Source organism: Pristiophorus japonicus, unplaced genomic scaffold (assembly GCF_044704955.1).
Source record: "Pristiophorus japonicus isolate sPriJap1 unplaced genomic scaffold, sPriJap1.hap1 HAP1_SCAFFOLD_42, whole genome shotgun sequence".
In the NCBI taxonomy this organism is placed as follows: Eukaryota; Metazoa; Chordata; class Chondrichthyes; family Pristiophoridae; genus Pristiophorus; species Pristiophorus japonicus.
In genome coordinates, this window is record NW_027254090.1 from 3,292,624 (window position 1) to 3,308,285 (window position 15,662).

At 47.6% G+C, this 15,662-nt stretch overlaps 1 protein-coding gene across 1 annotated transcript; it reads left to right on the forward strand.

The window, feature by feature from the left end:
- The first annotated feature begins 2,071 nt into the window (after window positions 1-2,071).
- On the forward strand, window positions 2,072-2,470 carry LOC139250749 (histone H2B 1.2-like). Its single transcript, XM_070873113.1, has one exon. The coding sequence runs from the start codon at window positions 2,072-2,074 to the stop codon at window positions 2,468-2,470; it is 399 nt and encodes a 132-aa protein (XP_070729214.1).
- The last annotated feature ends 13,192 nt before the right edge of the window (window positions 2,471-15,662 follow it).

The following is a 15,662-nucleotide window of genomic DNA, read 5'->3' on the forward strand; positions in this document are numbered from 1 at the left end:
TTACAGCTTTGGAGGGACAGGAGGGGACAGAATGTCCGATAGAAACTAGACTTGTCTGTTCTTAATTTCTATCCTGTACTTAAAGTAACAACTTTTGTAATCTACATTTGCAAGATATTAGAATGGGAAGATCTGCAGCTTGGTAACTCAAACCAAACATAACTTCAAGATTTGAGAGATTCACTGGATTCATCAGGATCACCTTATCATCAGCCTTTGGAAAAACACCAATCACAGCGGTGACAAACAGTACACATGATCTGTGTGTGGATAGAACTTCAACCATTCATCAACCTGTGAGACTCGTGTGCCCAGCTGACAAACACTGTAAATGTGGGGACAGTGGGAATGGATGCAGATGTGCGTTCAGTGGAAACACGTCAGGGAGAGGCCATTTACCAGCTGAGTGTGGAAAGAGATTCAGTCTCTCATCTCACCAACTGACATTCGAGGACTTAGCTAACAGACTTTCTCCTGTGAATATAGAGCTGTGTTATTGGGCCGCGATGTTTTTATTTGTTCATCTAGTTGACTGTAAACCTTTGCCAATTAGTTGATGTGATCGGTTTACTTGTAGATATTTAAAAAAATACATTTACTGAGTGGATTCAAATTTAAATTGAAACCAGCTTTGCAGGTGTGATACTCTATTCACACATTGAAGGTGAGAGAGATGCTGTGGGCACACGAAAATTCCAGTATGTGTAAGTGATTAACAGACTGGATTTTGTGTTTAATGATCCCGGGCGTGTTAGCTATCCCTACCTTGGACATCAAGGCACTCTGGACGGTATGGGGAACTGGGACTTGTCCTGAGAGTAACCAAAGATCTGAGAACTGAAACAATCTACAGTTAGAAATCAGTAAAGGCGCAAAATGTAGCAGTCGATAACAAGACATCAATTTGTCTCCTCTTATCATGGAGACCTCAAGTATCGACACACTATTTTATTTGAAATATCAAAAAATAAACTCCAGCCCAGTTTTATGGGTGATTAACATCAGCAGAAACAAATCCCAACTAACAGAATGAACACGATTCAGTCAGGATGCGATTAACAGCAGTAATAACAGTAGAACCCAACCCCTGCAGTCACTTGCGAACTCGCAATTCAAATGACTGAGTAAATCCCTTCCCACACTTCCCCAGTGTGAACTCGCTGGAGTTTCAGCAGATCAGATGACTGAGTGAAACCTTGGCCACACACAGAGCAGGTGAATGGTCTCTCCCCAGTGTGACTGTGATGATGGATTTCTAGATCAGACGGGGAACTGAATCCCTTCCCACAGTCCCCACATTTCCATGATTTCTCCATGGAGCAGGTGTCCTTGTGTCTCTCCAGGTTGGATCAGTTGAAGTTTCGTCCACACACAGAACACGTGTAGTTTCTCCCCGCTGTGAATGGTGCGATGTTTTTCAGGCTGTGTAACTGGTTGAAGCTCTTTCCACAGTCAGTACACTGGAAAGTCTCACTCGGATAGGGTATGTGTGTCTCGGTGCTTTTACAGTCACATTGATGTTTGAAATATTTTCCCACAGACAGAACAGAAAAATGTTTCTCCTGCCACATTCAAAGGCCGATGGTATTCATCATTTCTTGCTCACATGGTTGGGTAAGTACGCAAAGTGAGAATAAAATCAATGAGCTGCTGATTTTCTCTGCTGGTCACTGGGTCTTTTGTGCTGGCCCAATAGGGTCAACCCGGGCTGGCCCAATAGGGTGAACCAGGGCTGGCCCAATAGGATGAGCCTGGCTGGCCCAATAGGGTGAGCCCGGTCTGGCCCAATAGTGTGAGCCCGGGCTGACCCAATGGGGTGAGACTGTGCTGGCCCAATAGGGTGAACCTGGGCTGTTCCAATATGGTTAGCTAGGGCTCGGCTGGCCCAATAGGGTGAGGCGTGCTGGCCCAGGGTCAACAGACAACTATCAGAACAACAAGGCTCCCTTTCAGGGGCCACTGAGCTGGACATAAACATGTGGCCAATCAAACTAACAGACATCCTGAAGCCCCGCACACCCTTTGTCCCTGCACAAAGGGCCGTGCATGCGCCGTGAGACCGCCCTGACCAATGTGGCGGACGCTGAACACGCTTCCACCACCGGGGAAAACAGTTACTGCCAATAAAGGCGCTAAGAAAACGTTCACTAAAGCACCACCGAAGGGCGGCAAGAAGCGCAGAAAGTCGAGGAAGGAGAGTTACTCAATTTACATCTACAAAGTGAAGAAGCAGGTTCACCCCGACGCCGGCATCTCCTCCAAGGCCATGGACATCATGAACTCGGTTGTGAACGATATTTTGGAGCGTATCGCTGGTGAGGCTTCCCGCCTGGCCCATTACAACAAGCGCCGCACCATCAGCTCCCGGGAGATCCAGACCGCCGTGCGCATGCTGCTGCCCGGGGAGCTGGCCAAGCACGCCGTGTCGGAAGGGACAAAGGTGGTGATCAAGTACACCAGCTCCAAGTAAAACTGCACGCTGTCCTGAGAGATCAAACCCAAACACAACGGCTCTTTTAAGAGCCACCCACAACCTCTCTGAAACAGCTGCACAAACGCATCTCCCTTTAAACATAAATCACTAATTATTTCCTGAACAGTTGTGTGGGGACCTTTGGAGTTCCAGCTGTAGATTTAGTTTTGAATTCTCTGATAAGCAGCTTCACTCTCAGACCTGTTCATTTACACGGCCTGCCGAATTAAGAGCATGTTTAGGGGCTGAGATTCAGATTTCAGTCACACATTCTCTCTCGCAAGTACTTATCAAGTTTATTTTTCAATTCCTGTTGCGTCAGTCCGTTTATTAACCCGACACTCCCCGCAATATAACAATCCAGAATGGGAGTTCTTACATAGACCAGAACCGGGGCAGTTTGATCACTCTGTCTAATATGTCCTTACTATACAATATAAATGCATACGAGGCCCATACTTGAGAGAAAGTCACTGTGACCAGTAACATTTATTAGCCAGCACTGAAGTGATGAAGGTGGGTGGAGCTTCCCCTTTTATACCTGAAAGTCCAGGTTAGGAGTGTCTCCCACAAGTTCACCCCCTTGTGGTCAATGTTCTTACAGTGTACAACTTAGGTCAGTTTTACATGGGTTACAATGACAGTTGAATACATGACATCACCTCTCCCCAAAGTCTTATTGGGATCACAGGTTAAGTCTCTCTGGTGGTTTACGCTTCCTTGTAGAGCGCCTGAGTTGGGGCTCCAGTTGTTGGGCGTTGGCTGAGTGTCTGCTGTTTGCGGTGCCTCAGGCCTGTCCGGACTGCCCACAGTGACTGGGCTCTCCTCCGCTTGGTTCTTGTGTTCGGTCACCTGTGGTGGAGTGAACTCTACATCGTGTTCTTCCTCTGCTTCTTCTATGGGGTTGCTGAACCTCCTTTTTATTTGATCTACGTTTTTGCGGCAGATTTGTCCATTGGTAAGTTTAACTATCAGAATCCTATTCCCCTCTTTGGCAATCACAGTGCCTGCGAGCCATTTGGGCCCTGCAGCGTAGTTGAGGACAAAGACAGGGTCATTTACATCAATACATCATGCCGTCGCATTACCGTCATGGTAGTTACATTGTGACTGGCGCCTGCTCTCAACAATTTCTTTCATGGTGGGGTGTATAAGGGATAATCTGGTTTTGAGCGGCCTTTTCATCAGCAGCTCTGCTGGTGGAACCCCTGTGAGCGAGTGTGGTCGGGATCTATTGGCCAACAAGAGACATGATAAGTGGCTTTGTAGGTAACCCCCTTGGATTCTGAGCATCCCCTGTTTGATTATCTGCACTGCTCGTTCCACCTGACCATTTGAGGCCGGCTTGAACGTTGCCGTTCTGACATGGTTGATACCGTTTCCTGCCATGAAGTCCTGGAATTCAATGCTTGTAAAGCACGGGCCATTGTCGCTGAGCAAGACGTCTGTTAGACCATGGGCGGCGAACATTGCCCGTAGACTTACTACCGTGGCAGAGAATGTGCTTCAATTGAGAATGTCGCACTCGATCCATTTGGAGTAGGCGTCTACTACAACCAAAAACATTTTTCTCATGAAAGAACCTGCGTAGTCCACATGGATACATGACCATGGTTTGGCGGGCCAGGATCTGGGGCTAAGGGGGAACTTCCCTGGGTGAATTGCCCAGCTGGGCACACGTGTTGTATCTGTGAACACAAAGTTCCAGGTTTGCATCTATCCCTGGCCACCAAACGTGGGAGCTGGCAATTGCCTTCATCATGACAATGCCCAGGTGCTCATTGTGGAGTTCTCTGATGAACATCTCTCTGCCCATCTGGGGTATGACTACACGGTTTCCCCATAGTAGGCAATTGGCCTGAATCGAGAGTTCATCCTTGCGCCTGTGAAATGGTTTGAATTCTTCAGGGAATGCCCCATACGTGGCTGCCCAGTCCCCATTCAGTACATATTTCCTGACTAAAGACAGTAGCGCATCTCTATTTGTACAGATTTTTGTCTGACGGGCTGTCACAGGTGAGCCTTCGCTTTCGAAAACTTCAACAGCCATGACCATCTCAGCAGCATGCTCGGTTGCCCCCTCGGTGGTGGCTAGTGGGAGCCTGCTGAGTGTATCGGCGCAGTTTTCAGTGCCCGGTCTGTGCTGAATTGTATAGTCATAGGCGGCTAACGTGAGTGCCCCCTCTGTATGCGGGCCAATGCATTTGCATTTATGGCCTTGTTGTCGGCCAAAAGGGACATTAGGGGTTTGTGATACGTCTCCAGCTCAAAGTTCCTGTCAAACAGGTACTGGTGCATTTTTTTACAGCATATATCCATGCAAGCGCTTACTTTTCTACCATCCCGTAGCCCTGTTCTGCCTGGGACAGATTCTGGAGGCATAAGCTACCGGCTGTAACTGACCCTTGGCATTAACATGCTGCAACACACACCTGACCCCAAAGGAAGATGCATCGCACGTTAAAACAAATGTCTTACATGGGTCATGTAGCATTAACAGATTGTTGGAACATAACAAATTTTGTGCTCTATCAAAAGCCCTTTCCTGGCTGTCCCCCCAGACCCATTCACGACCTTTGCGCAGGAGCATGTGTAGCGGCTCTAACAGCCTGCTGAATTTGGGAAGAAAGTTACCAAAATAATTCAGGAGCCCGAGGAATGAATGCAGCTTCGTCGTGTTACGGGGTCTGGGTGCTCTCTGGATCACTTCCGTTTTGGACACAGTACGTCCATTCCCGTCTGCTTCTACCTTCATCTACAGGAATTCTATCTCTGGAGCTAGGAAGATGCACTTCGCCTTTTTCAGTCGCAGACCTACCCGGTCCAGACTGCATAGCACCTCCTCCAGGTTTCGGAGGTATTCTTCAGTATCACAACCCGTGATGAGGATGTCGTCTTGAAAAACCACTGTCCTTGGAATTGAGGAGGCGTTCCATATTTTGTTGAAAGATCGCGGCGGCCGAGCAAATTCCAAATGGAGCTATGTTGTACTCAAACAACCTTTTGTGTGTCGTGATGATGGTCAGCTTCTTTGACTCACTCGCCAGCTCCTGGGTCATGTCCAATTCTGAGGTCAGGTCCAATTCTGAAAAGAAATTGCTGCCGGATAGCGTCGCAAAGAGGTCCTCCGCTCTCGGTAGCGGGTACTGGTCTTGGAGTGACACCCGATTGATGGTGGCCTTGTGATCACCACATCTCATGACCGACCCATCCGCCTTGAGTACAGGCACAATCAGGCTCACCCAGTAACTGAATTCAACTGGCGAGATGATACCTTCCCTCAGCAAGCATTCCAATTCGCCTTCTATCTTTTCCTGCATCACGTACGGCACCGCTTTGGCCTTGTGGTGTACTGGACTGGCGTCCGGGTTGATGTGAATCACTACCTTGGTCCACATGAAAGTGTCAATCCTGGTTGAAATAATGAGTCAAATTTGTCCAGGGCCTGTGAGCATGATCTTCGCTCCAAAGAAGAAATTGCATTGGCATTGCCCCATTTCCAGTTCATGAGAGTAGCACAGCCTGGATATAAGGCAGCACCCCGCCCTGAGCGATGGTCACCTTTCCCAGCAGCTTGTTGAGCTCCTGATCGTTGCGGATGGCCAGCTGCAGGTGTCTGGGGATGAGGCGGGTCTTCTTGTAGTCGCGGGCCGCGTGGCCGACCAGCGGTCAGATACTCGAGCACAGCAGCCATGTAGTTCGGGGCTCCGGCACCCACACGCTCAGCGTAGTTACTCTTCCGCAGGAGCCTGTGAACACGGCCCACAGGGAACTGCAGTCCGGCCCGGGAGGAGCGAGACTTGGCCTTGGCCCGAGCTTTACAGCCGGTTTTTCATCTTCTACACGTTTCCACAATGCACACGTTCAGAGAAAGAATGAGAAACTCCTCCCGCATCTGCCCTTCTTATACCTTCAGGATAAATGCAGGGAGCGAACTTATGATTGGTCGCTCTGTGGTGAATTTCATTGGTCTTTTCTGATGACCAATCGCAGCCTGTTTAGTCCGCCAATGAAACCGAGGCGGAAATGACTGTTCAACAGTCGGTCCTCTAATGGTTTAGAAATTCAAAAATCCCGCCAAAAATTGTTAAACTTGCGGATTATGTTGGTAACTTCACCATTAGCCAAATATTTCCAAACACTTTTTGTTTCCTTTTGTCTGAATCCATATTTCAGATGTAAATCCCAGGCTGTTACAATCAGGATTAAATTCGGATTCCGTTTCAAACTATCTGCAATGAGTGGAATCAATCTCCACTGATTCTGTATCGGGACACATTCCAGCTCATATTTTGTAAAAGTTGGATTTCATAGATTATCGATCGATCACCCGCAGAGGCGGCAGTGAGTCCAGAACTGGGAGTCCTTCGGTGAAAAGTGAAGAGGAACAGAGTGTGTGGACGTATCTTCAACTGATCGTCCAACCTGGAGAGACACAAGGACACCCACATCATGGAGAAACCGTGGGAATGTGGAGACTGTGGGGAAGGATTCACTCCCCGTCTGATCTAGAAATTCATTGTCACAGTCACACCGGGAAGAGGCCGTTCACCTGCTCTGTGTGTGGGTAGGGTTTCATTCCATCATCTGCTAAACTCCAGCGAGTTCACACTGGGGAAGTGTGGGAAGAGATTCATTCAGTTATCTGAATTGCGAGTTCACAAGTGACTGCAGGGGTTGGGTTCTACTGTTATTACTTCTGTTAATCACATTCTGACTGAATCGTGTTCGTTCTGTCAGTTGGGATTTGTTTCTGCTAATGTTAATCTTTCTGAAAACTGGGCTGGAGTTTAATATTTTGATATTTCAAATTACACAATGTGTCAATATATGATATCTCTATGATAAGAGGAGACTTATGATGTCCTGTTAGCGACTGCTCCATTTGGGGCCTTTTCTCCTTCTAACTCTCGATTGTTTCAGTTCTCATGCCTTTGGTTACTCTCAGGGACAAGTCCCAGTTCTCCACACCTTCCAGAGTGCCTCTCTTTGCCTTGGTGTCCAGGTTAGGGATAGCTAACACGCCCGAGATCACTGAACACAAAATCCAGTCTGTTAATCATTTTCAGTGACAGGACTTAGCATGTGCCTACAGCAGTTGTTGAGATAAGCGACTGCATCTCTTTCCACATTCAGCTGGTAAACGGCCTCTCCCTGATGTGTTTTCACCCAAGGCGCATCTGCATCCATTCCCATTGTCCCCACATTTACAGTGTTGAGTCAGCTGGGCACACGAGTCTCACAGGCTAGACGACTGGTTGAAGCTACATCCACACACAGAACATGTGTCCTGTTTCTCCCCGCTGTGATTGGTGTTTTTCCAAAGGCTGATGATAAGGTGATCCTGATGAATCCGCTGATTCCCTCAAATCTTGACGTGATGGTTGATTTGCGTTTCCAAGCTGCAGATCCTCCCCTTCTAATACCCTGCAAATGGAGGTTACAAAAGTTGATACTTTAAGTTAAGGATATAAATTTCCACTGTGATAGGCATCAGAGCCGAGTTCAATCCTGCCCTCAAGTGACATCCACACACTTCCCAGTTGATGTCACTGGATCGGTATCAAGAGCAAGGGCACTGGATAATTTTTACTCATATTTAGCCCAGTGATAGTGAGGACAATTAGAACCCCTGAATTGCTGCCTTGACTGAGAACAACTAACAGCCCAGATCAAGGACCGAACTTGGGAACTTCCCAGTCAGTATTGCAGAGTGTTCTAAAATTTGTGGGGTTGGGGGAGTGTTAGGAAAAATATTTTCAAACAAAATTTAATCTACCTTTATACAAAACCTTCGTCACAATGCACAATTCTGAAATCCTTTCAAATTAGAAAAGCAAATCAAATATATCAAAAACAATTGAGACATTATAGAAAGGCTCAAGTCACTGAAAATAAACAGCTTTACAATCACTGCACAGTACAGAAGGGAGCGACTGTTAATGGGAGCTCGGCTTGTGAAGTCCTCCGACACTGCGAGATAAACTGGACTGTTCTTTTAAGTATAACTATGCAGAGAAAAGGGAGTCCCTGTCCCTTTAAATATCTGCTCCATTCCTCCAGGCAGCGGGAGGAGCAATAGCGTGCGGTATCTTTATATCATGACGCAGCAAGACCTAATAAAACATATTGCATCAGCTTAAGTACAACAACTGAAAAGTGTGTACACAAAGACTTTGCTACATATATATGTGTAAGTGTGTGTGTGTGTAAAGTAAACACATCATTCTTATTGTTAGCTCGTGAATTCCACAGAGATAAGCTATTATCTTCGCCAGTTATTTTTCAGCATTTATTTCCTATTATTTACAATGTAATTGCAGAGTGTTTAATCCCTTTACCATTTATTGATGACCCATTGTCCTGTGTGCCCTTGTTTAGAAAGTGATGTCACAATGACCATTCCGTTACCAAGGTGACCATCTGTGTGCAGTATTCAGTGGTAAGGGGATTAATTCTCACCGAGGGTAATGAGCAGCCTCCCATCAGTCTCTGCATTTTATTGTCCAGTGATCACGTCACCATCACACAGAAGCTCCTCAGATTTACCTCCAGTGTGGATCACTTGTGTAAGTGATGTTGAAAATGAAATTGTAGGGGTGAAAGAGGAGTTGGGGGAAGGGTTTGGAGAGAAGGGTGAAAGAGGAGTTGGGGTGAGGGTTTGAAAGAAATGGGGTGATAGAGGAGTTGGGGTGAGGGGTTTGGAGGGTCGGGGCGAAAGAGTAGATGGGGAGGGGTAATTGGAGAGTAGAGGTGAAGGAGGTGTATGAGTGAGGGGTATTTACTGCCCATTAATTGCCTTTGTTGGGTTTATTTTTCCTTTAAAATATTTTGTATTGTGTGTTCCCCCGAAGGTAGACATGGGGCTGCAGTTACTTGCAGGCACTGGGCTTTTCTGGTGAATTAATGTGGGTAGTGTTAATTGGGAATAGATTTTAGTGGGATCATTCTGTGCTGAATGCATTGCTGGGCTGCGGGATTGTCCACAGTCCCAATGACAAGGTGCTGCTGACAACAAATCCAGGATTCCCTTACATTGTGACACCATATCCAGGGACCACAAACATTGTGACACCAAATCTGATATGTCCTTACTACACCGTATAAATGCACACGAGGCCCTTACTTGAGAGAAGGTCACTCTGTGACCAGTTACCTTTATTACCAAGACGTCAAGTGATGAAGGTGGGTGGAGCTTCCCCTTTTATACTTGAAAGTCCAGGTTACGAGTGTCTCCCACAAGTTCACCCCCTTGTGTTCAACGTTCTCACGGTGTACAACTTCGGTCAGCTTATACATGGATTACAATGATAGTTTAATACATGAAATCAATTCCCCGCAAAGTCTTATTGAGATCACAGGCTAAGTCTCTCTGGTGGTTTACACCCCCTTGTAGAGCGCCTGAGTTGGGGCTCCGGTTGTTGGGCGCTGGCCTGAGTGCCTGCTGTTTGCGGTGCCTCAGGCCTGTCTGGACTGCCCACAGTGACTGGGCTCTCCTCCACTTGGTTCCGGTGTTCAGTCATCTGTGGTGGAGTAAACTCTACGTCGTGTTCTTCCTCTGCTTTTTCTATGGGGTTGCTGAACCTCCTTTTAGTTTGATCCACATGTTTGAGGCAGATTTGTCCATTGGTAAGTTGAACTACCAAAACCCTAATTTCCCTCTTTGGCAATCAGAGTGCCTGGAAGTATTTGGGCCCTGCAGTGTAATTAAGGACAAAAACAGTGTATTGACATCAATAATGGCGCCCTCGCATTCCTGTCATGGTAGTCACATTGTGACTGGCGCCTGCTCTCAACAATTTCTTTCACAGCAGGTTGTACAATGGATAACCTGGTTTTGAGCGTCCTTTTCATTAGAAGCTCTGCGGGTGGAATCTGTGTGAGCGAGTGTGGTCGGGATCTATTGGCCTTCAGGAGGCGTGATAAAGCAGCTTTAAAGGGAACCCCCTTCGATTCTGAGCATCCCCTGTTTGATTATCTGCACTGCTCATTCCGCCTGGCCGTTTGAGGCCGGCTTGAACAGTGCCGTTCTGACATGGTTGATTTCATTGCCTGCCATGAATTCTTGGAAATCAATGCTTGTGAAGCTCGGGCCATTGCAGCTGACCATGACATCCGGTAAACCATGGGCGGTGAACATTGCCCGTAGACTTTCGACCGTGGCAGAGGATGTGCTTGAATTTAAAATGGCACAGTCAATCCATTTTCAGTAGGCGTCTACTACAACCAAAAACAGTTTTCCCATGAAAGGACCTGCGTAGTCCACATGGATGGCTTGGCGGGCCAGGACCAAGGGCTAAGGGCGTCTTCCCTGGGTGCGTTGATCAGATGAGCACACGTGTTGCACCTGCGACCACAAAGTTCCAGGTCTGCATCTATCCCTGTCCACCAAATGTGTGACCTGGCAATTGCCTTCATCATGACAATGCCCAGGTGCTCATTGTGAAGTTCTCTGATAAACACCTCTCTGTCCCTCTGGGACATGACTACTCGATTTCCCCATAGTAGGCAATCGGCCTGAATGGAGAGTTCATCCTTGCGCCTATGAAACGGTTTAATTTTCTCAGGGCATGCCCTGTACATGGCTGCCCACTCCCCATTCAGGACACATTTCTTAACTAAAGATAGTAGCGGGTCTTTATTTGTCCAGACTTTAAGCTGACGGGCTGTCACAGGTGAACCTTCGCTTTCGAAAGCTTCAACAGCCATGACCATCTCAGTATCGTGCTCAGTTGCCCCCTCAGTGGTGGCAAGTGGGAGCCTGCTGAGTGCATCGGCACAGTGTTTAGTGCCCGATCTGTGCTGAATTGTGTAGTCATAGGCGGCTAACGTAAGTGCCCACCTCTGTATGCGGGCCGACACATTCGCATTCATGGCCTTGTTGTCGGCCAAAAGGGACGTAAGGGATTTGTGATCTGTCTCCAACTCAAATTTCCAGCCAAACTAGGGCCTTCCAATAGCAATTATTTTAACTCAGCCTGCGCTAGAAGCAGTGTGGGAGGTTTCTGCTCTTTACAAAGGAGGTGCTCACAGAACTCTGCCACCTCTTGTAACCAAACCTGCAGCCTCACTCCATGATAAGGAGAGCGCTGCTACTAGCTGTGAAGGTGACCGTGATTCTGAATTTCCTTAGTCTGGGATCCTTTCAGGCAGTCTTCTCTCTTTCCAGAGAGAAGCAGGTAGAACTTGGGTCATGTAATGTTAACAGTTTGTTGGAGCATAACAAGTTGCGTGCTCTATCAAAAGCCCTTTCCTGGATGTTCCCTCAGACCCAATCGCGACCTTTGCGTGGGAGCACGTGTAGCGGCCCTAACAGCATGCTCAATTTGGGAAGAAAGTTACCAAAAAAGTTCAGGAATGAATGTAGGTCCGTCGTGTTACGGGTCTGGGTGCTCTCCGGATCGCTTCCATTTTGGACACAGTAGGTCTGATCCCGTCTGCTGCTACCCTCCTCCCCAGGAATTCGACCTCTGGAGCTAAGAAGATGCACTTTGCCTTTTTCAGTCGCAGCCCTACCCGGTCCAATCTGCGTAGCACCTCATCCAGGTCATGGAGATGTTCTTCAGCATCGCGACCCGTGATGATGATGTTGTCCTGAAAAACCACCGTCCTTGGAATCGACTTGAGGAGGCTTTCCGTATTTTGCTGAAAGATCACGGCGGCTGTACGAATCCCGAACGGACATCTGTTATACTCAAACAACCCCTTGTGTGTCGTGATGGTGGTCAGCCTTTTTGAATCACTCGCCAACTCCTGGGTCATGGGAGCTGAGGTCAGGTCCAATTTTGAAAAAAGTTTGCCAGCGGATAGTGTCGAAAAGAGGTCCTCCACTCTCGGTAGCAGGTACTGGTCTTGGAGTTTGACCTGATTGATGGTGCCCTTGTAAGCGCCTCATATCCTGACCGACCCTTCCGCCTTGTGAACCGGCACGATCGGGCTCGCCCAGTCACTGAATTCAACTGTCAAGATGAAGCCTTCCCTCAGCAGGCGGTTGAATTCGCATTGTATTTTTTCCCGCATCACGTATGGCACCGCTCTGGCCTTGTGGTATACTGGCCTGGCGTCCAGGTTTATGTGAATCACTACATTAGCCCCCATGAAAGTGCCGATGCCGGGTTGAAATAATGAATCAAATTTGTCTCGGACCTGTGAGCATGATACTCGCTCCACAAAAGAAATGCATTGACATCGCCCCATTTCAAGTTCATGACAGCAAGCCAACTCCTACCCAGTAGTGTGGGACCGTCCCACAGGACAATCCAGAGTGGCAACCTGTTCTCCGAATCTAGCAGCGGAATAATCTCCTTTGTATATGTCCGTAGCTGTGCATCAATTGGCAATAATTTTGGCCTCCTGGCCTTGGACACCCACAACCTTTCAAACTGGTTGATACTAATCAAGGACTGGCTGGCCACCGTGTCTAGCTCCATTAATACTGGGATGCCATTGAGGAGCACTTTCATCATTATTGGTGGCGTCCTGGTATATGAACTGGACATGAGCTCCATATGAACTCGCTGAACTTCAGTTTCGCGTGATTTTCCCCAGTATTCATTTGGCCTCGTAGGGTTTACGTCGGCCCTGTCCTCCTCGTACATCAACCTGGCTGCAGGCTTCATAGAAACATAGAAACATAGAAAATAGGTGCAGCATCAGGCCATTCAGCCCTTCTAGCCTGCACCGCCATTCAATGAGTTCATGGCTGAACATGAAACCTCAGTACCCCCTTCCTGCTTTCTCGCCATAACCCTTGATCCCCCGAGTAGTAAGGACATCATCTAACTCCCTTTTGAATATATTTAGTGAGTTTGCCTCAACTACTTTCTGTGGTAGAGAATTCCACAGGTTCACCACTCTCTGGGTGAAGAAGTTTCTCCTCATCTCGGTCCTAAATGGCTTACCCCTTATCCTCAGACTGTGACCCCTGGTTCTGGACTTCCCCAACATTGGGAACATTCTTCCTGCATCTAACCTGTCTAAACCCGTCAGAATTTTAAACGTTTCTATGAGGTCCCCTCTCATTCTTCTGAACTCCAGTGAATACAAGCCCAGTTGATCCAATCTTTCTTGATAGGTCAGTCCCGCCATCCCGCGAATCAGTCTGGTGAACCTTCGCTGCACTCCCTCAATAGCAAGAATGTTCTTCCTCAAGTTTGGAGACCAAAACTGTACAAAATACTACAGGTGTGGCCTCACCAAGGCCCTGTACAACTGTAGCAACACCTCCCTGCCCCTGTATTCAAATCCCCTCGCTATGAAGGCCAACATGCCATCGCTTTCTTAACCGCCTGCTGTACCTGCATGCTAACCTTCAATGACTGATGTACCATGACACCCAGGTCTCGTTGCACCTTCCCTTTTCCTAATCTGTCACCATTCAGATAATAGTCTGTCTCTCTCTTTTTACCACCAAAGTGGATAACCTCACATTTATCCAAATTATACGTCATCTGCCATGCATGTGCCCACTCACCTAACCTATCCAAGTCACTCTGCAGCCTAATAGCATCCTCCTCGCAGCTCACACTGCCAACCAACTTAGTGTCATCCGCAAATTTGGAGATACTACATTTAATCTCCTCGTCTAAATCATTAATGTACAATGTAAACAGCTGGGGCCCCAGCACAGAGCCTTGCGGCACCCCACTAGTCACTGCCTGCCATTCTGAAAAGGACCGTTTACTCCTGCTCTTTGCTTCCTGTCTGACAACCAGTTCTCAATCCACGTCAGCACACTACCCCCAATCCCATGTGCTTTAACTTTGCACATTAATCTCTTGTGTGGGATCTTGTCGAAAGCCTTCTGAAAGTCCAAATATACCACATCAACTGGTTCTCCTTTGTCCACTTTACTGGAAACATCCTCAAAAAATTCCAGAAGATTTGTCAAGCATGATTTCCCTTTCACAAATCCATGCTGACTTGGACCTATCATGTCACCATTTTCCAGATGCACTGCTATGACATCCTTAATAATTGATTCCATCATTTTACCCACTACTGAGGTCAGGCTGACCGGTCTATAATTCCCTGTTTTCTCTCTCCCTCCTTTTTTAAAAAGTGGGGTTACATTGGCTACCCTCCACTCCATAGGAACTGATCCAGAGTCAATGGAATGTTGGAAAATGACCGCTGATGTTGCAGTTTCTGCAGGTATATTGCTGATAGCTGCAGGCTCTGTCTGGGTGTTTGACTTCACAACTCCAGCATGAGCTGGAGGACCCGTTGTTGGAAACAAAATTTCCATTCCCAGCCGATCGTCTCTGACTGTCTCGGTAACTCTCCTTAAATGCGCCATTAACAGGTGTTGATTGCCCCATTACTGGCCGCATTGTCCATTGCAATGGCATGATTCACCGTTCAGCTAGCCATTGTCTCTGTTGAATTCCCCTTTTGGGTTCAACTGCATGCTGGGACATGTCCGATTGCCCTTGTCTGCCGAGAGAACTGTGTGCCGCGTTAACAATGTTGACTCCCTGGTCATTTGCCGCATTTGAGCCAAGATTTTTGTCATGCATCATTCTGGTCTCTTCCTCCCCCGAGATAAATGTCTGGGCTATCAGAGCTGCCACTTCCAAGGTCAAGTCTTTGGTCTCAATCAGTTTCCTGAAAACCCCAGCATGCCCGATGCCCTCAATAAAAACGTCTCGCATCATCAATGCTCTGCCTGCATCTGTGAACTTACATCGGCTCGCCAGTCGCCGGAGATCTGCCACGAACTCAGGAACGCTTTGCCCTTCTCACAGCTAGTTCATGTAAAACTGGTGTCTCGCTATGTGCATGCTGCTCGCAGGTTTAAGGTGTTCCCCGGTCAATAAACTGAGCTCTTTGAACGTCTTGTCCCCGGCTTCTCTGGGGGTGAAGGGCCTTCATCAGGAACTACATTCTGGATCCACAAACCGCCGAGATGAGCCCTGCGTTTGTCGGCCGAATCCTGTCCCAAAATTTCCTTAGTGACAAAACTTTGCTGTAGTCTCTCAATAAAGTCGGCCCAATCATCACCAACACAGTATCTCTCTTCTGTGCTGCTAGTGGCCATGCTTGGTTGGTTTAAATCCCAGTTTCTCGTCGCCAATGATATGTCCTTACTATCCAGTATAAATGGACACGAGGCCCATACTTGAGAGAAGGTCACTCTGTGACCAGTTGCATTTAGTACCAAGATCTCAAGCGATGAAGTTGGGTGGAG